Source organism: Vipera ursinii (assembly GCF_947247035.1).
Source record: "Vipera ursinii genome assembly, chromosome: 2".
NCBI lineage: Eukaryota > Metazoa > Chordata > Lepidosauria > Squamata > Viperidae > Vipera > Vipera ursinii.
In genome coordinates, this window is record NC_139513.1 from 119519252 (window position 1) to 119540559 (window position 21308).

General features: G+C 47.2%; 1 protein-coding gene across 2 annotated transcripts in view; it reads left to right on the forward strand.

The window, feature by feature from the left end:
• Nucleotides 1-12780: 12780 nt before the first annotated feature.
• The window catches only part of UNC13D (unc-13 homolog D), a gene marked incomplete at its 5' end in the record, with an annotated part of 62330 nt that continues 53802 nt past the window's right edge, over nucleotides 12781-21308 (forward strand). For both annotated transcript variants that reach the window (XM_083353910.1, XM_083353911.1), the window contains one exon: nucleotides 12781-12882. In XM_083353910.1, the coding sequence (XP_083210036.1) occupies nucleotides 12781-12882 (102 nt within the window). The remainder of the gene's footprint in view (nucleotides 12883-21308) is intronic.

Genomic DNA, 21308 nt, shown 5'->3' on the forward strand with positions numbered 1-21308 from the left:
TTCAGGACAATCAACACAAGCGAGGTAAGCCAAATTTTGTGTAAACCCCATAAGTTTTTCAAAAAATCAGGTTATTGTAGTATAAAAAAGGATTCTTCTTAATAGTGCATATAAGAGGTTCCAAAATCTATGCAGGGTGTTATAACAATAATTATGCCAGCAAGGAAATATTATTAATGGATGGTAGAATTATAAAAAAATGTCAAAGCTCTTGGCTCTGTCAGGTAGAGATGGGGCTTTTCAGCAGCGGATTGATGAATTTAGGAAAGGTATCATAGTACCCATGTTCAAATGTCTTTAAACTCATTTGCATATTTTTGCTAATCCCACATGTGAGCAGGAATCTGCCCTGAGCAATGATTAATAAAGTATCATAGGTAATATATAGTAACTACAGTATAACAGGTTTATATGCAGGAAATGCATGATGGAGATGAGCAAAGCCAATCAACTAGCTAGCTACAGATAATCCTAAATTTTTGACCACAATTAAGCCCAAAATTTCTGTTGTTAAGCAAGACAGTTGTTAAATGAGTTTTGCTCCGTTTTACAACCTTTTCTGCCATTGTTGTTAAGTGAATCACTGCAGTTGTTAAATTAGTAACATAGTTGTTAAGTGAATCTGGTTTCCCAATTGACTTTGTTTGTAAGAAGGTCACAAAAAGTGATCATGTGGCCCTAGGATGCTGCAACTGTCATAAATGGGAGTCAGTTGCCAAGCGTCTGAAAATTTGGTCATGTGATACTGCAACGGTTATAAGTGTGAAAAATGGTCTTAAGTCACTTTTTCAGTGCCATTGTAATTTGAATGGTCACTAGACAAACTGTTATAAGTCGAGGACTACCTGTACATTAGGAAGAGAATCTGAGAGCATGTGTTCTGTAATTATGTAAGCCTGGGAGAAAAAAAAAGAAGGAATTGACTTGAGATTAGCACTCTTTTGGACAAAAAGCAGACAAAGTGACAAAATGAGTCCCAGAGGAAATCTTTAACTCTCTATATCACATTGTCCCCTTGTGGTCAGTAAATCATGTAGTGCTAAAGCGTCATTGCCAACAGATTCCTCCCTGCAATCAGTGCAGTGCAATATAATGAAGGTGTATATAATAGTTCGGTCAGCAGTTTGGCGGGTCGAATCCCGAGTGCCGCGTAACAGTGTGAGTGCTGGTTACTCATCCCAGCTTCTGCCAACCTAGCAGTTCGAAAGCACGTAAAAATGCAAGTAGGAAAATAGGGACCACTACAGTGGGAAGGTAACAGCGTTCTGTGCACCTTTGGCATCTAGTCATGCCGGCCACATGACCACGGAGACGTCCTCGGACAAGCGCTGGCTCTTCGGCTTTGAAACGGAGATGAGCACCGGAAACAACTAGCACGCATGTGCGGGGGAACCTTTACCTTTACCTTTATATAATAGTTGGCTCAACATATCTCCAGGGAACACAAGTTTAGGCCTAATCTTTGTCCCTAGGCAGACAAATCAGAATGAGTGAGCACTCTTCAGCAGCTGAATGCCTTTTATTCACTTTTGTTGCTCATTTGCATGTGTCTTTGGTCAGTGGGGCACTCGAGTGAGAAAACAGAAGCTGCAAAAGCCAAGGGGCTACAGTAAAGCCTGAGCTGGTAGCGGAAAATGTGTTGACTTGTGACATGGTCTGTGCCTAGACAAACTAGCACCTGGTGTTAATGTTTAATATGAACATGTGTCCAACAGACACCATATTGCAAAGGCAATGTATAAATGCACACCAGAAATATTGACGCCAGAAACAAAGGGATGCAAAGAAGCTAAAGAACACTAATCCAGTCTCCAGATGTTAAAGACAGAGAGAAAGCTTCTCATAAACAGAGGTTGTGCCACAGATTTGAGAGAAATGGTGCTCAGATATCCTGAAAGGAAGTGGATGAAAGAGATTAACTGCCTCCAAATAAGCACGCAAACAGATTCTGTTTGTATACAGAAGGTTGTAAGAATTAGTATCAAATATGTTCTCTGGATACTTGATGGCTTGCTATTTATTGTTTGGAAACTTGTGCATAATGAGACCAGCATCATTTGTTTTGCTTATGCATGCACACATGGGTGTGTGTGTGTGTGTGTGTGTGTGTGTGTGTGTGCGTGTGTGTGTGTAGGAATGCATCTATGTACATATTGCAATTGTTTTTCCTCAAAAGGAATCAGACCTATGTCCACTGGATGACAAGCTGTGGATGCAAATGTGAGAAAATGTTTTGCCTCTCTTACCAACATGGTGTAGGTCTGATCCTGGGGCACATACATGGGCTTGGTTAAACTGTTGTTCCCGAACTACCAAACCATCATTTCTGATGTTTCATGTCCCAGAGAAGTGGTTCTTAAACTGGGGTAATTTGGGCATATCCTGGAGGTAATGAAGCAATTGCAATTGCTTGTTTGGGAGTAAAGGATCCAGTTTAGGATTGCTGCTGCTGAAACAGTTTTTCAATAACCAAGTCTGGTTGTTGTTTGTGTGTGTGTGTGTGTGTGTGTGTGTGTGTGTGTGTGTGTGTGTGTAGGTAATGATATTATTTGAGACTGAGAAAAGGGTTCTTAGTTCAAACAATTTATCCTAGAAAACCTCAGGAAATCATAGACACCCTCCCCCCCCCCAAAGTGGCCAAAAATTGGCCAGTTGCAAGCCAGCTTCTTGATGGACATGCCTGTCAGATTGTGAGGAAAAACCTCAAGAACCTGGTTGAAATCATCTGGATCCAGAGGCCCAGCCCTGTGGAGATCATGGATGATCATCACTCACATTTGGACCATGAAATGCTCTGACCATGACAAAGGGATGGTGATAGTATTCTCACATTGAGATCATACAGCAACTACTCTGAAGTGGAAATAGGGTCTAATCTCTGTGTATCAGATCAGTGATTATCTTAATAGGCTCATGGTTATCATGGAGACCATAAACTCTTGTACTCTACTAAACTGAGCCCCCAAAGTATGGAGGTTGAAGTCATTCAACACCAACAAACAGGGATTTGACCACCAACCCAGTGACCAGATGCAGGAATGGTGTGTCAATTATCCTCATAACCATATATACCATGTATTAAGAGATGAACTGAAGACCATATGGCCCTAATAGAGATAGGTTACTGCCTTGTTCTAATATACTGATTTTTATATGCTTTCATCCCAGGAGAAATAAAAGATCATATAAGGTTGCTTAATCATACAAAGATCTAAATTTCACAGGCCCATTTTAATTTGCCAATTGCATATTGCCTCAATAACACATTCCTGTAGATTTTTATTGTTAGTTTCATGCAGAGGTCCTCTGAGAGCTACAGAGCTGTAGATCATTACTAAGAAAGGAGGAAATAAAAAGGGAAACAAAGAAATTCCTTTGCCCAGTGTGATCAAGAACATCAAAGCATGTTTAATGTTTAATTAATGTTTAAAAGAAAAGTTGGTGCTACAGTATGTTCTAAATAACTTTGAAGGGAAAGGAGGTGTATACTGGATATTTGAAACAATATTAATTACAGGGTATGTGTTTCTTTTTCAAAGATAAACCAAGATGGTAACAACTAGAATTTCCAAATGCAATGCTTTAAATTGCTTTAAATTGTATTAACAACTTAAAGCACTGCATTAAGGCAAAAGCCTAATAGGTCTCCAACCTTTTGAGCACCAGGGACCGGTTCCATGGAGAGAGGTTTTTCTGTGGATCAGAGGAGTCCTGGTTTCATGTACTGCCTGCACCCTGCGGATGTGGCTTTGCTTGTTTGCAGGGACCGGTTCCTGGCATGCCGCGGCACAGTGCTGATCCATGGACCGGAGATTGGGGACCCCTAGTATAGTTGACTCATGTCGAGCAAGGAAGTCCCAGTTTGTTCTGGCTCAGGTAGGCAGCCTCTAGAACTTGAAAGAAGAGCCCTTTGGGGTTACAGGAGCCTTCTCAGTTCTTGTCTCATGTTTCCTACTTTTTGAACAGAGAATGAGTTCATTCTTAACTGATAACATGTTAAATCTACTATTCTATGGGTGGTTGTTATTTTCTTCTTCTCTCTCTGCTCTTTGATATCCTATCATGCATGTGGAAGTCCTATATTGCAAAATCCACAGGAGAGGAAATGGAGGTAGCTCACCTGCCAAAGTCAGGATGGTCATAGAGTTGAGATGCCTCAAGCAGGACATGTTTATTCACTTGCCTTTTGCAGGTGCTTGATTGCTGTTATGTGATGGTAGATGATGCCAATGTGCACACACCACCAATGCTTAGCTTTAATTACCTGCCCCGAGGCCTCCAGTCAGCTGACTTTCCAGATTTGCATGAACATCTTCTCTTTTTTTCAGTCCTCTTTATTTATTGTTGCATGTATTATTGTGGCCCAGAGTCCCTCAGTAGTGATGTCCTATACATTTAATAAATTTGTTTTCTCTTGAGAGCTGAAGGCCATTTACATGGATCTTCCTTTCATACTCTGCAATGACACTGGATGTAGGTTGGACTGAGAGAGTCACCTTGTAAGCTTTATAATTGAGTAAAAAGTTGAACCTGGATTGTCTGGGTCCAAATGCCCTCATTACCAAACTACACGTCACTCTTATTTCTCCCAGACTTTCACAGCATTTGTTTTTGGCTATATTCTAGTGGCCACCACCACCAAGGACCCCTGTTCATCTTTGGCAAGGTTTGCTAGTTGTTTGTTGAGGTTGTAGGAATTGTGTACTTAAGGAGAAAAAAGAGCTCTAGCAGTCAGCAAGACAAAATAGAAAGAAGAAATCCCAAGCCAAACAAATAATGAGAGGAATAGCAGCAGCCTTCTCAATCTGTCTAGATGATTACGAGTCCCAGCATTCTTAGCTAGAATGACTGGAGTTGTTTAGTTAGTAGTGAACCTTGTTTGAGAAAAAAAAATAGCAGTGTTAAAAGATTTTAGAGAACAGGAGGGGGAAGTTTGCACTGCTGACAGTACAAATAGATCTTTCTTTCCCTTTTTGCAGCCCTCAAAGGTCTGCTCACTATGGAGGCTAAAAACCGACAACTCCATTTCTTTTCATTTTGAGAGGAGAAAGGAATGAAAATTGTGGTGGTCACCTTAAAATATGTGCCAGTTAAGAAAAACAAATATTCCCTCCCCAGTTCCCCCCAAATTCAGTGTACGTTGTATGTGTGATAAGGCCGCATCTATTATTCAGCCTTTTTCTCCATGTTAAGGCTGCCTCTTGACCACCCAAAGCCTCTTCACATGTTTTAGCAAGACAAAAATCAGATTTGAGATCTAAGCCAAAACATGTTGTTTTTCTTTCTTGGTGAAGAAAAGACAGGCATGTTTGACCCTATCTTCATCTGTTTCAATTTCTGAGAGAATGTGCTGGTTTGGGACAGAGTAGGCCTTTCTCTTCTTGTAGGTCTGTATCACCTCAGTGCTTATCAGCGAAGCCTTTTCATGCCACAAGCAAATTGCATCATGTCAAGCCTGTCTGGAAAATAACTAGTCAGTTTTGCAATTGCCAGGTTTCCTCTGGGAAAACTGTTATGTACTGGGCTTTTGGTACCACACCACGTGCGTTGCAGGAGAACTAACGGGCCTGCAATTGGTCAGCCTCAGGCAGCAAGCGCGGGTTCAATCTTATTGGTTGCTACCATAGGGCTTGGCTATATATTGGGGCTGGGAGCAGCCCAAACCCTTGTACAGTTCCAGCTTGAATAAAAGAATGAGTTTCTCTGTACTTAGCTGTGTGTCTTCATTCCTGCTCACCAGAGCCCACGACTTAACAGTGGCGACGAGGATGGGATCCTGCTTCACCGCCTAAAGGGCTGAAATTCATGAGGGGTTGGCATTACACACTGGAGGGAAGAGGCATCTTCCCTCCCCCTCTCTAGGCCGGCTAGTAAAGCTACACTAGCGGCCGTGTGCTCAGCGGACGCATTCCCTGAGCCTAAGCAGGATCCAAGAATGCAGGAATCGAGGAAGATGCCGAAGGTCAGCAAACTCACAGAGTTCAATGTAAAGCATCCAGAAGAATGGCCGTCTTACCTCTCGCAAGTGGAGAACTATCTATGAGCAAACCAGATTACAGAGGAAGGCCTAAAAGCTGCCACGTTGCTGTGCATGTGTGGGCCAGTGACTTTTGACCTAGCAGAAAATCTTTTCGTGCCAACGCCCATTGAAGCGGTATCGTTTGCAGACCTTAAAAAGCAGCTGACCGGGCATTTTCAGCCCAAGATGTTGAAGATGGCGTGGCATTTTAAATTTGACCAAAGAGTGCAACTTCCCGGAGAGACAGCTTCAGAGTTTATCGCGGGCCTAAGGCAGGCCACACGCCTTTCCAAGTTCTCGAATTTAGAGGAACGACTGAGAGACCGACTCGTCTGTGGCCTTAGAGACAGAACCCTACAGCAGAGACTGTTTGCCAGACCCAATCTCACATTCGCCGAGGCACAGGATGAGGTCATGGCTGACGAAGCAGCCGGAGGTGCAGTGCAAACAGTGCAGCCCACCAAATCTTCAAAAGTAGAAGATTCCGTCCATCTCGAGGTCACCAAATGCATTGTAGAATTGTCAGAAGACCAAGAACTCGAAATAAACAAGCTCCAAAGGCAGCCAAACGCGCAAAACCGCAGCAACCACCAACGAGAGAACGATTACAAGGCAATTCTCTTACCTAGATGTAAGGGGTGCGGAGGCAACCATTTCCGTGCCAATTGCAGTGCCCGACAGAGAGACAGACCACCGAAACACCAGTCAGAGGAACCGACTAGGAGAGGTACTGGGGCCCAGGGTCCAGTTAGTGTGGGGTTCTTCAGAAGCCAGAGAAGCATTTGCCTCACCAGAGCTCATCGCCCCCTTAAGCCTAAACTCAAGCTCTCGGTAGAGGTACAAGGAGTTCCATGGAGAGCCTTGGTGGAGCAGTGGGCTAATGCCTCCTTAAGTAACACCAGCTGCCTGCAATTAGTGCAGGTTCAAGGTTGACTCAGCCTTCCATCCTTCCGAGGTAGGTAAAATGAGGACCCAGATTGTTGGGGGCAATTAAGCTGACTTTGTAATAATGCCGCTTGGGGTGTGTGTGAAAGCCCTAATAAGCAGGCATATACATAGAATGAAGGCTACTGCTAAGCTTGTAAGCCGCCCTGAGTCTTCGGAGAAGGGCGGGATATAAATGGAATTAAAAATAATAAAAAAAATGTAAGATGGAGTTGGACTCCGGCTCGGCGGTATCGATCATCTCGCATGACACGTTCAACTTTGTGTGCAGACGCAGTAACCATTGGGCTAAACTAAGGCCCTCAGATATTATTTTAACAGATTTTCAGAATGCTCACGTTAAAGTTAAGGGTGAAGCCACCTTATTGGTAAAATTTAAAGGGTTTTGGGTGCACCTGGATGCCATAGTAGTAGAGGGCCAAAGAACAAGTCTTATTGGACTTGATTGGTTTGAGGCTTTGGGCATTCAAATTACAGGCATTAACCGGACACAGACAGCAGACCTCATGACTGTTTGCAAGGAATATGCGGATGTTTTTGAGTCAAAACTGGGAACTTATACTGGCCCGCCAATTTCTTTTAAATTAGATCCAAACGTTGTACCAATTAGGGTTAAGCCTCGCAGGGTCCCCTTTGCCCTAAAACACAAAATCGATTCCAAAATCGATAAGTTGGTATAACAGGGCGTATTGCAGCCTGTTGATGGGGGGAAGTGGGAAACTCCTATTGTCACCCCACTAAAGTCCAATGGGGAAGTTTGCATTTGCGCAGACTATAAATGCACATTAAATAAGGCCCTCAATCAACATGCGTACCCGCTTCCTGTAGTCAGCCATATTCTAGCCTCCTTGCAAGGGGGAACCATTTTTGCTAAACTTGATTTAGCACAGGCCTATCAGCAATTGCCGGTTGACGAGGCCACAGCCGTGGCTCAAACAATAGTAACTCACAGAGGGGCATTCAAAGTCAAACACTTGCAGTTTGGAGTCAGTGTTGCACTGGGTATTTTCCAAGAGATTATGGAAGGCACACTTAAGGATATTCAGGATGTCTGCCCCTATTTTGATGATGTTCTCATTGACAGGGAATCCCCAGAAGTATTGGCCAATAGGCTCAGGGCTGTTTTGCAAAGGCTCCATGATGCGGGCCTCAAATTAAAGAAAAACAAATGTATTGGGGTCTCATCAATGGAATTCTTGGGGTTCCGTATCGATGCTAGTGGAATTCAAAAGTGAAGGCCATCAAAATGGCTCCTAGGCCAAAATCAAAAGGAGAGCTGCAAGCATTTTTGGGCCTCATGAATTTTTATCACACATTCCTACCTCATAAGGCTGCAATAGCAGAGCCCCTCCACAGGCTACTTGATAAAAAAGCCCCTTGGAAATGGACTAACTTACATGAAAAAAGTTTCCAGGATCTCAAAGCCCTTCTTTCAGAAAAGTCCACTGTAACTCATTACATTGAGTCTAAACCTGTATGTCTTGCATGTGATGTATCTCCCTATGGGTGGGGGCAGTCTTAAGCCACATAGAGAAGAATGGGAAACAGGTTCCTATTGTGTTTTATTCTAGGACTTTATCTTCTGCTGAGCGCAATTATGCACAGATTGATAAAGAAACCTTGGCCATAGTGGCTGGAGTTAAGAAATTTCATGATTATTTATATGGCAGGGATTTCACTGTTTACACTGACCACAAACCCCTTTTGGGGTTATTCACAACAGATAAGCAAACTCCCCACATACTATCTCCAAGAATGCTGAGATGGTCTATATTTTTGTCTGCATACAATTTTAAGTTAATTCACAAACCTGGGAAGGAAATGGGCCATGTAGATGGCCTCAGCAGACTACCACTGCCACTAATGGATCCTGATCCAGCTCCTGCTGCTAAAATATTGTCCATTCAGGACTTACCTGAGTATCCCCTCCACGCAGGGGATATTGCTGCTGAAACTGCCACAGATAAAATTCTGAGCAGAGTACTGTCATGGGTATACACGGGCTGGTTGGAAAAAAGTCCAGGCTCTGAATTTCAAAGTTATTTTGTCAGGAGACATGAGTTGTCTGCACACAAGGGCTGCATTTTATGGGGCAACAGAGTCATTATCCCCACTTCATTGAGGGGCAGAGTCTTACAATCTTTACATGAAGGCCATCCAAGCATTGTGCGAATGAAAGCCTTAGCTAGAAGCTACCTTTGGTGGCCTGGCCTGGATAAGGCTGTAGAAGATCAAGTTCATGGTTGCTATACCTGCCAGCAATCTAGGCCTGAAATGCCTCAGGCCCCAGTTCACAGGTGGGAAGAAACACATACTCCCTGGTCCAGGGTTCATATAGACTACGCTGGGCCTTTTCAAGGACAGCTTTTCATGGTAGTAGTGGATAGCCAGTCAAAATGGCTGGAAGTAGTTCCAGTCCCTAATATGACTACTGCTAGGACCATCCAGGTGCTGAGAAAACTCTTTGCTACATATGGGTTGCCTGATGTTTTGGTTTCTGATAATGGGGCTCAATTCACTGCTGCTGAGTTTTGGGCTTTTCTGAGAGCTAACCTCATCAGACATGCTATGTCTGCACCATTTCACCCTTCTTCGAATGGACAAGCCGAACGCATGGTGAGGACAACAAAAGAGGCACTCAAGCGCATTATCACAGGTGACTGGCATCATAGATTGGCAGATTTTTTGCTCTGTCAGCATTCTACACCCTGCACGGCTACAGGTAAAAGTCCTGCTGAGCTTCGTTGGGGAAGGCGTTTAATTACTAAACTGGACAGGTTGCATCCAGACAGAGTGGCATCCAAAGCCTCTAGACCAGAGGTGTCAAGCTCAGTTTCATTAAGGGCCACATCAGCATTGTGGTTGCCCTCAGGGGGCCGGGTGGGTATGGCCAGGGTGGGCATGGCCTACTGGGTGGGCGTGGCTAGAGTGTGTGTGGCCTACTGGGTGGGCATGGCCAGCTCTACATTGTTCGCATCAAGGGTGCCTATGGGGGCCTGGGCAGGAGTGGGACAGATCTGAGGGTCTCTGGCAGAAGGAGGGTCTCTGGGACAGGGCCAAGGCAGAGGGGGCCGTTCCCTCACTGTTTCCAGGATGGCTTCGCGAGACACATGAAACCACTTCGCGGGCCGGATCCGGCCCCCGGGCCTTGTGTTTGACATGTCTGCTCTAGACCAAAACCCCCGTGGGGGCTGCAAATGGGTGATTGGGTTTGGGACAGAAACTATGGGCCTGGAAATTTGTGGGTTCCTGGTCAGGTGACCAAGGCATCCGGACCCCTATCTTACGAAGTGGGGTTGGAGGGAGGGCGACTGGTCAGAAGACACATCGATCAACTTAGGAAGAGGTTTCCAGAATGGTCACTAAGTGAGGACTATGGCATAGGTCCCTCCTGAAGTCCTCAAACTGGCACCCAAGCCAGCCCACACCAGAACCACCAGGGTTTTCCCTTCTCAGCTGAAGTTGATTCCGAGGAAGAACCAGGAAGCTCGGAAATGAAACATCGGACCCCTGACCAGGCAAACCAACCGAATCTCAGCAACCGTTGTGCCTACTCTGCAGAACAGACTGACTCTGGGGTGGGCCAACCTGGTGAGGCCAGCCAGAGTGTTTCAATTCCCCTGGAAGATGAAGCACAAAGGGACATGGATCTACCCAGCCCACCAGGTAAGCTGGTAGACCACAAAGTGAGTGGAACTCCAAGGCATTCCTCCAGGCCACACAAACCTCCAGCATATCTTACAGACTATATTGTAAAATAAAGTGATGTATAGTGTTGTGACAATTGTAGCACTACCTACAGAAATTGGGGGCATTTTGTAACTGTTGGCAAGCATGTTCATTGAGACGTTTTCACCTCTTTGTAGTCCTTACTGCATTGACAAGCCATTTAGCTGTTGTTAAATCTTATTGTAGTCCATACTACAAGGGAACGTCTGTAAAGGTCACGTAATGTCATTCTAACTACCTTGAATTAACAAGCATTATTTTTTTATTTTTTGTTTTGTTATTATGTATTTTGGTTGTTGGGAGTGAATCATAAGTCTTGACTATTGTCAAGTTATTTAAGGGGATTATAGCCTGATCTTAGGAGGGAGGGGTGTGTTATGTACTGGGCTTTTGGTACCACACCACGTGCGTTGCTGGAGAACTAATGGTTCTCCAGCAACCCAGACAGGCCATCTCCAGGCCTGCAATTGGTCAGCCTCAGGCGGCAAGCGCGGGTTCAATCTTATTGGTTGCTACCATAGGGCTTGGCTATATATTGGGGCTGGGAGCGGCCCAAGCCCTTGTACAGTTCCAGCTTGAATAAAAGAATGAGTTTCTCTGTACTCAGCTGTGTGTCTTCATTCCTGCTCACCAGAGCCCACGACTTAACAGAAACCACCACAAAAAAAAAGAATGATCATTACTTCAACCTGATGTCGAAAGAAAAATCTTCATCAGGGTCCAGTCCAAGCTGGGAATAAACAAAATGGAGACTGCTTTAGAAAGAAGGTTGCAGTTTATTGAAGAGGAGAGCCAGACAGAAAGATGGCTCTGGGAAAAACTGACTATATGTAGTTGGGAGTGGTGGGTTTTTCTACCTTCTGGGGCTTTTGAAGTTGTTTCCTGTTCCTGTTTGAGGCTTTGTATTTCCTGTGTCACGCACTTTGACCTGAATCTGATTGTGTGCTTTTGATACTTGTGGATTAATCCTATTATGTTTCCTGTCCTTAGAATTTGGGTGGGGGTATGTATATTTTAGGTGTCTATGTCTTCCTAATCTTCAATTTCTAGCTGGAAGGCTCCAACCTTTCTGAAAGGATTATTGAATTTGCATTTCTAAAAGCTGGCCTCTGCCTAGTTTCTGCTTGGGGGAGGGGGCTAGGGCTGGTTTCTGGGGGCTGGTTTCTATCTTTTTTAAGATCTTCTCCATTATTCCTTTGGGGAAATATCTTCTGCCTTTTTAATATTTCCCAAAATATTTCTTTCTTTGGATTCTTCCCACATGATCTCGAGAAGACCACCATTTATGGAACTTGCTCTGCTCCTGAACTTTATTTCAAAGCTGAAGTTTTCTGTGGATTACATATGCTGGAGAATTAGTTTCAAGATAACATAACAGTATTACATCACCCAGGTATAAAAGGTGCTTGGTCTGGTTAGACTCTGGCACTGCTCTCTTAGAAACCATAGTTGTCCTTTCTACTTGGGGCAATGTGAGTTGCAAATTTATATTAATCTGTTTAGAGCAGTGTTTCTCAACCTGGGAAACTTTAAGGTGTGTAGACTTCAGCTCCCAGAATTACCAAGCTAGCATGGATGGTTAGGGAATCCTGGGAGTTGAAGTCCATCTTAAAGTTGCCAAGGTTGAGAAACATTGGTCTAGAGCAAGGGTCTTCAAACTTGGCCCTTTTATGACTTGTGGACTTCAACTCCCAGAATTCCTCAGCCAGGCATGCTAGCTGAGGAATTCTGGGACTTGAAGTCCACAGATCATAAAAGGGCCAAGTTTGAAGACCCCTGCTCTAGAGAGTTTGCATCCAGATTTAGCTCCAAGGAATTGTGACTACCGAGAAGCCATCAGAGGAGGACAAGTAATTTTTTAGGGTATATTCAGCATTGGGTAGAGGACTCCATGTTTAGAGAATTGCAAGGTATGAGCTGAGAAACAGAGCCCTGCTTCAATTTCCGTTTGTTGCTACAATGGTCAGAGTGATAAAAGAGTGTGGTTTCCTCTTCAGCATGTGAGAGCCAAGGGGAGCCTCAAGCTAGGAAAGGCAGATTTCTGACTTTGTGGGTCAGTCTCTGCCTGAAAACATGACCATGTTCTGATGGCATCCTCCACTCAGCTTATCCCTTCCCCAGTCCATCCCAGCATGGAGCCTGAGAGTGAGACCCCAATGATGGGAATACCCCAAGAAGACAGCAGAAACGTAGGTGGTGCTGCTTAACTCTGACCGGCCTTTTTTTTCTTTCTTTCTTTCTCTTTCACATTCTGCTTTAATTTGAAAATAAGCTGAAACCTTTTGGAGTGCATTAGATACCATAATGATTTTAAGCTGCTTTCTTGGTTTGACCTCTGAAATAGTATACAACAGTCTGCGGAGGTGGCTATGCTCTTGACTTGCCAAACACTACTTAGTAAGGCTCAGAACAGAATGAGGACCTGCTCCTATACTGTAGCCTTGCTGGTTCCTATCGAGAGAGGGACTTAATTATTTTTTCTTTTTGCAAAAAGAAACAACATGCAAACCTGAATGTTGAAAATGTGATCAATCCAGACAACTATGGAAAAGAATAACAGAGCTGGAAGTGACTTTGGAGGTCTTTTAGCTTAACCTCTTGCTCAAGCAGGAGACCCTATACCAGGGGTAGGCAACCTCGGCTCTTTTATGACTCATGGACTTCAACTCCCAGAATTCCTGAGCCAGCCAAGCTGGCTCAGGAATTCTGGGAGTTGAAGTCCATGAGTCATAAAAGAGCCGAGGTTGCCTACCCCTGCCCTATACCATTCAGACAAATAGTTGTCCAGTCTCTTCTTAAAAATGTACAGTGTTGGAGCTCCCACAACTTCTAGAAGCAAGTTATTCCACTGATTAATTGTTCTGTCTCCTTAATTCTAGGTAAGTTCTCTCCTTGATTAGTTTCCGTCCGTTGCTTCTTATTCTGCCTTCAGGTGCTTTGGAGAATAGGTTGATCCCTTAGATATTGGAACACTGCTATCCTGTCCTGAAAATGTTGGCTAAGTAGATTCACACTCCATTGTATTTTGTATTTATATTGTTAACCATTATTAAACATTTTCTGAGTATGGAATTCCTCTCACTAGCTAACTTCCTCAATGACTCTGATAAATAAATAGTGACTAACTTGCCCAGGGCCTTGCTAGTTACTCTCATCTTAGTTTGCACATTGCTCTACATTATGGTTTAACTGTGATGTATCATGTAAACCATAAAGGGATTAGAGAGCATGGCTCTTAAGCAGTAAGCCATAATTTGCAAGCCACAGTAGTCAATTCACACAAAATAGTAACTATAATCAAACCACATTCTATATTTGTATGACATCTGAACTCTGTGTTCATCAAACAATTTTATGGTCAGCCTATCTGATCATCATTCCTTTAAACTACTGATTTCTGAGGTGGGAAAGATAGAAATTGGAAGACTAGCTTTAATTCAAAATTGGGCTTTTACGGTAACTATTATTCAGAAAGTAAAACATAATCTGGTAGGGCACTAAGAGTCCATAATCTTCTTCTCAGTCTCCCTCATTGTCTTAATTACAGAAGTAGCAAATGTATTGCTGCACTTTCTATCTTTTGCATAATGTAGGGCAAAGCCAAAATCTCCTTCCCATTTTCAAGCTATTTTTTCCCAACCTCGTGATAGCAATAGCCTTGCTCATATTTTCTTGCAACAAACTCAACTGTGTAAGTTTGCTTAAAATAAATCTTCACTCATTGTGGAGGTGTTAAGGCACTTCTGCTTCTAAATAAAACCACACTTAAATTCACACTTCAGTAGATTCCATGGAATGCCTCAAGAGCCTTATAATAATATTGATTGTTAAAGAAACATGCTTGAAAACATTAAAAAGTTTTGGAGAAGGTAAGGAGCATACAGGGATGATGAAGCCATTTTTTTGTAGTTCTGTCTCTTAAACTGGAGGTAGAATTAAGAGACAGCTTCATCTCTTGATCGCAATTGTAGAGAAGTAGAATTAGACACCACCCCCCTTAGTTGGTTCTTAAACCTGACTAATATGAACATATAGTGTGAGATGCTGGAAAATGTAGTTCAGTTGCATCTGATGGGACGCAGGTTCCACTTCCTACTTTAGCGTGGAGTTTAAAGGAACAAACTAGGGTAATTTTTGATAGATGGAGTATACAGGTTAGATGTAAGAAGACATTGCACAGCCCTGTTGTTGTCTTTCAGTGGCAGTATTAATCCTGGCTTGATTTGTAGAGGAAGAAAGTTGTCTGATTTGACTTGTGAGTGCAAATCCTGAAGAATGTGAATAGGGGCAAATTGCTCATCACAGATGACAGCATCTAACTGATATCAACTGATTCAGAAAAAAAACAACACCAAATCGGAGTCTGAGATGGTGAATACTTGAATGGGAGATGTTTTAAGAGATTGCCTAGACTGGGAGATTAATGCATCCCAAAAGAAAGCCCAGGCAACCCACTTGTTACCAAGACAACCATGCGGCTTTATCCATGTGGTCACCAAGAGTTAAGCTAGAAGTACTCTACCTTTTTGAATTCTCCTCACTCAGTCAAACCTCATCCCCACCTTGTTTTGTAAATTTGGTGGGGTCAGTGTATTACAGATAGTCCTCACTTAATGGTGATAATTAGAATGAAGGTAATTGGGACCAGAATTTCCATTGGTAAGTGATGTGGGGGGTAAAGTGCAACATCATGTGACCACCTCACTTAGCAATGGCAATCCCAGGTGTCCTCTGTTGCCATTATAAAGCAAATCACCACAGGGCATTAAGTGAGGCTCACATGTGATCACCACCTTTGACTTCCTGCTGGCTTCTTTATTGACTTTGGTTATGGGAAGCTTACACAGAAGAACTATACAAGAATGAGCTTAATGTCCCAGATAATCACAATGAGGTGGTCACTGACCTCGAGCCAGACATCCTAGAATGTGAGGTGAAGTGGGCCTTAGAAAAGCTGAGCAACAACAAAGCTAGTGGAGGTGACAGTATTCCAGCTGAGCTATTCAAAATCTTAAAAGACAGTGCAGTAAAAGTGCTACACTCAATTTGCCAGCAAATTTGGAAAACTCAACAGTGGCCACAGGATTGGAAAAGATCAGTTTACATTCCAATTCCAAAGAAAGGCAGTGCCAAAGAATGTTCAAACTATCGCACCATTGCACTCATTTCTCATGCTAGTAAAGTCATGCTTAAAATCCTACAAGCTAGACTTCAGCAGTATGTGGATCGAGAACTACCAGAAGTACAGGCAGGATTTCGAAGAGGCAGAGGAACCAGAGATCAAATTGCCAACATACGCTGGATCATGGAGAAAGCTAGGGAGTTCCAGAAAAACATCTACTTCTGCTTCATTGACTATGCTAAAGCCTTTGATTGTGTGGATCATAACAAACTGTGGCAAGTTCTTAAAGAGATGGGAGTACCAGACCATCTTATTTGTCTCTTGAGAAACCTATATGCGGGTCAAGAAGCAACAGTGAGAACTGGACACGGAACCACTGATTGGTTCAAAATTGGGAAAGGAGTCCGACAAGGCTGTATACTGTCGCCCTGCCTATTTAACTTATATGCAGAGCACATCATGAGAAAGGCAGGGCTAGATGAATCAAAAGTTGGAATTAAGATTGCCGGAAGAAATATCAACAACCTAAGATACGCAGATGATACCACTCTAATGGCAGAAAGTGAAGAAGAACTAAAGAGCCTCTTGTTGCGGGTGAAGAAGGAGAGTGCAAAAGTTGGGTTGAAACTTAACATTAAGAAAACCAAGATCATGGCATCTGGCCCTCTCAATTCTTGGCAAATAGATGGGGAAGAAATGGAGGTAGTGACAGATTTTATTTTCCTGGGCTCCAAGATCACTGCAGATGGGGACTGTAGCCAAGAAATTAAAAGACGCTTGCTCCTGGGGAGGAAAGCCATGGCAAATCTAGACAGCACACTAAAAAGCAGAGACATCACCCTGTCAACAAAAGTGCGTATAGTCAAGGCTATGGTCTTCCCAGTTGCAATGTATGGCAGTGAAAGTTGGACCATAAGAAAGGCTGAGCGCCAAAGAATTGAGGCCTTTGAACTATGGTGCTGGAGAAGACTCCTGCGAGTCCCTTGGACTGCAAGGCGATCAAACCGGTCAGTCCTAGAGGAGATCAATCCTGACTGCTCTTTAGAAGGCCAGATCCTTAAGCTAAAACTCAAATACTTTGGCCACCTAATGAGAAGGAAGGACTCACTGGAGAAGAGCCTAATGCTGGGAAAGATCGAGGGCAATAGAAGAAGGGGACGACAGAGAATGAGGTGGCTGGATGGAGTCACTGAAGCAGTAGGTGTGAGCTTAAATGGACTCCAGAAGATGGTAGAAGACAGGAAGGCCTGGAGGAATGTTGTCCATAGGGTCGCGATGGGTCGGACACGACTTCGCAGCTAACAACAACAACAACAACAACAATGGGAAGCTCTCATGATGCTGTGACACAGGAAATGCTGTGACAATAGTAATTTTGAGGACCAGTCATAACAACTTATGTATAATGCTGTTATAATTTTAAATGGTCACTGAATGGTCACTAAGCAAGGACTACCTATAATAGTTACAAAATAAATTCTAATACTTACTGTGGCAAGTAGAGTGGGAGGTTTCTGCTTTTTCAGGGGTGGGGTGGACAAATTTAGTTAAAATAGGGCTTGGGTTATTTGGCTATAAAAGAATGCAAAATCCAGTATTATTTGCAGGACCCATTTTTGGAGGGACCCATGTGCAGCTAATAGCAATATTTATAGGAGAGGTTTGAACTATGAGGGGAGGCACACACCAAACATGTTTTGTCCTATTAATTCACAGAATTTCTTTTTTATTAGTCTTCATGACTAAATATCAGCTCTTAAAGCTGCTTGTTGTAGCTGACGATTCTTGTAGCTAAATGTAACTCCTGTCCTGAGTTTTTGTGTGTTTATTTTTTGCCCAACAACTTTACTCTGCAAGTTGTAGAATGCAGTGCAATGGATTATATTTGTAAATTCCCCATCTTGTGGGCCCTCTGGGCAATTTTTCCAGTACCTGCAGATGAATGCCTTAAGACTGTCTGCAATAAATATTTATTTCTAGAATTTCTTGTCTGGTGATTTATAAAAAATAAAAGTATTCTTTTGTCTTACATATTATGTCTCAAAACCTTGTAGCTCTGACAGCAGATGAGGTACAAGTTAACCCAATCCAATTTTAACGTGATTCTGATATACAGTTACTAACTCTAGATCTGTCTTGGAATATAACCTCTGGTTTTAACTGTCTGCTAAATATGCCCAAGATATCCCATATTTGGTTCTGCACATGGAGCCCCACTCTTAAGGACCAGGATGCAACCTCAGAAAATGAGGTCACATTTAACATCCCAGCAAACCAAGTGCTGGTAGAAAGTAGCGAATAGTATGTTTTGAGAATAAGTGTTTCTCAAAATATAAAAAATGTCTATAAAAGTAGGCTTTTGCACACTGTTTTATATGGAAATGAAAGTTGAATATGTTAGAACACAGGTCGGCAACCCGCGGCTCCGGAGCCGCATGTGGCTCTTTGAGCCGGCCCATGCGGCTCCCAGGCCTCCTCCCTCTTGAAAAAAAAAATGGTACTAAAAAAACTTAATCAATTTAAACTTCTCACAAAAAAACTTGAAAAGTTTAAATTGATTGGTTGGTTTGTGGGACCACCCACAAACCATTTGTGGGCTACCCACAAACCTTTGTTTTTTTACTGGCAGAGTGGAGGAAGAGAGGAAGAAGTAAAACGTAAGTAGATCTGCTTCTTCCCCCCCCCCCCGTTCCCTCTCGTCGCCGGGGCTAGCAGCCCCGACGAGCAAGAAGGCGCGCTTCGCCCCCCCCGCCCCCCCCGTTGGCTCCTCGTCGCTGGGGCTGAGAGCCCCGGCAAGCGAAAGCCGCGCTTCGCCCGCCCGCCCGCCCCCCCGTTGGCTCCTCGTCGGCAGTGCTGAGAGCCCCGCCAAGTGAAAGCCGCGCTTCGCCCGCCCGCCCCCCATTGGCTCCTCTTCGGCGGTGCTGAGAGCCCCGCCGAGTGAAAGCCGCGCTTTGCCCGCCCGCCCCCTCCCCGTTGGCTCCTCTTCGGCGGTGCTGAGAGCCCCGCCGAGCGAAAGCCGCGCTTCGCCCGCCCGCCCCCCGTTGGCTCCTCTTCGGCGGTGCTGAGAGCCCCGGCAAGCGAAAGCCGCGCTTCGCCCGCCCGCCCCCTCCCCGTTGGCTCCTCTTCGGCGGTGCTGAGAGCCCCGCCGAGCGAAAGCCGCGCTTCGCCCGCCCGCCCCCTCCCCGTTGGCTCCTCGTCGCCGGGGCTGAGAGCCCCGCCAAGTGAAAGCCGCGCTTCGCCCGCCCCCTCCCCGTTGGCTCCTCGTCGCCGGGGCTGAGAGCCCCGCCAAGTGAAAGCCGCGCTTCGCCCGCCCCCCCGTTGGCTCCTCGTCGCCGGGGCTGAGAGCCCCGCCAAGTGAAAGCCGCGCTTCACCCGCCCCCTACCCACAAACCTTTGTTTTTTTACTGGCAGAGTGGAGGAAGAGAGGAAGAAGTAAAACGTAAGTAGATCTGCTTCTTCCCCCCCCCCCCCGTTCCCTCTCGTCGCCGGGGCTAGCAGCCCCGACGAGCAAGAAGGCGCGCTTCGCCCCCCCGCCCCCCCGTTGGCTCCTCGTCGCTGGGGCTGAGAGCCCCGGCAAGCGAAAGCCGCGCTTCGCCCGCCCGCCCGCCCCCCCGTTGGCTCCTCGTCGGCAGTGCTGAGAGCCCCGCCAAGTGAAAGCCGCGCTTCGCCCGCCCGCCCCCCATTGGCTCCTCTTCGGCGGTGCTGAGAGCCCCGCCGAGTGAAAGCCGCGCTTTGCCCGCCCGCCCCCTCCCCGTTGGCTCCTCTTCGGCGGTGCTGAGAGCCCCGCCGAGTGAAAGCCGCGCTTCGCCCGCCCGCCCCCCGTTGGCTCCTCTTCGGCGGTGCTGAGAGCCCCGGCAAGCGAAAGCCGCGCTTCGCCCGCCCGCCCCCTCCCCGTTGGCTCCTCTTCGGCGGTGCTGAGAGCCCCGCCGAGCGAAAGCCGCGCTTCGCCCGCCCGCCCCCTCCCCGTTGGCTCCTCGTCGCCGGGGCTGAGAGCCCCGCCAAGTGAAAGCCGCGCTTCGCCCGCCCCCTCCCCGTTGGCTCCTCGTCGCCGGGGCTGAGAGCCCCGCCAAGTGAAAGCCGCGCTTCGCCCGCCCCCCCGTTGGCTCCTCGTCGCCGGGGCTGAGAGCCCCGCCAAGTGAAAGCCGCGCTTCACCCGCCCCCTCCCCGTTGGCTCCTCGTCGCTGGGGCTGAGAGCCCCGGCAAGCGAAAGCCGCGCTTCGCCCGCCCGCCCGCCCCCCCCGTTGGCTCCTCGTCGGCAGTGCTGAGAGCCCCGCCAAGTGAAAGCCGCGCTTCGCCCGCCCGCCCCCCATTGGCTCCTCTTCGGCGGTGCTGAGAGCCCCGCCGAGTGAAAGCCGCGCTTTGCCCGCCCGCCCCCTCCCCGTTGGCTCCTCTTCGGCGGTGCTGAGAGCCCCGCCGAGTGAAAGCCGCGCTTCGCCCGCCCGCCCCCCGTTGGCTCCTCTTCGGCGGTGCTGAGCCCCGGCAAGCGAAAGCCGCGCTTTGCCCGCCCGCCCCCTCCCCGTTGGCTCCTCTTCGGCGGTGCTGAGAGCCCCGGCAAGCGAAAGCCGCGCTTCGCCCGCCCCCCCGTTGGCTCCTCGTCGCCGGGGCTGAGAGCCCCGCCAAGTGAAAGCCGCGCTTCGCCCGCCCCCTCCCCGTTGGCTCCTCGTCGCCGGGGCTGAGAGCCCCGGCAAGCGAAAGCCGCGCTTCGCCCGCCCGCCCGCCCCCCCGTTGGCTCCTCGTCGGCGGTGCTGAGAGCCCCGCCGAGCGAAAGCCGCGCTTCGCCCGCCCGCCCCCTCCCCGTTGGCTCCTCGTCGCCGGGGCTGAGAGCCCCGCCGAGCGAAAGCCGCGCTTCGCCCGCCCGCCCCCTCCCCGTTGGCTCCTCGTCGCCGGGGCTGAGAGCCCCGCCGAGCGAAAGCCGCGCTTCGCCCGCCCGCCCCCTCCCCGTTGGCTCCTCGTCGCCGGGGCTGAGAGCCCCGCCAAGTGAAAGCTGCGCTTCACCCGCCCCCTCCCCGTTGGCTCCTCGTCGCCGGGGCTGAGAGCCCCGCCAAGTGAAAGCTGCGCTTCACCCGCCCCCTCCCCGTTGGCTCCTCGTCGCCGGGGCTGAGAGCCCCGCCAAGTGAAAGCCACGCTTCGCCCGCCCCCTCCCCGTTGGCTCCTCGTCGCCGGGGCTGAGAGCCCCGCCAAGTGAAAGCCGCGCTTCGCCCGCCCCCTCCCCGTTGGCTCCTCGTCGCCGGGGCTGAGAGCCCCGCCAAGTGAAAGCCGCGCTTCGCCCGCCCCCTCCCCGTTGGCTCCTCGTCGCCGGGGCTGAGAGCCCCGCCAAGCGAAAGCCGCACTTCGCCCGCCCCCTCCCCGTTGGCTCCTCGTCGCCGGGGCTGAGAGCCCCGGCAAGCGAAAGCCGCGCTTCGCCCGCCCCCCCCGTTGGCTCCTCGTCGCCGGGGCTGAGAGCCCCGCCAAGTGAAAGCCGCGCTTCGCCCGCCCCCTCCCCGTTGGCTCCTC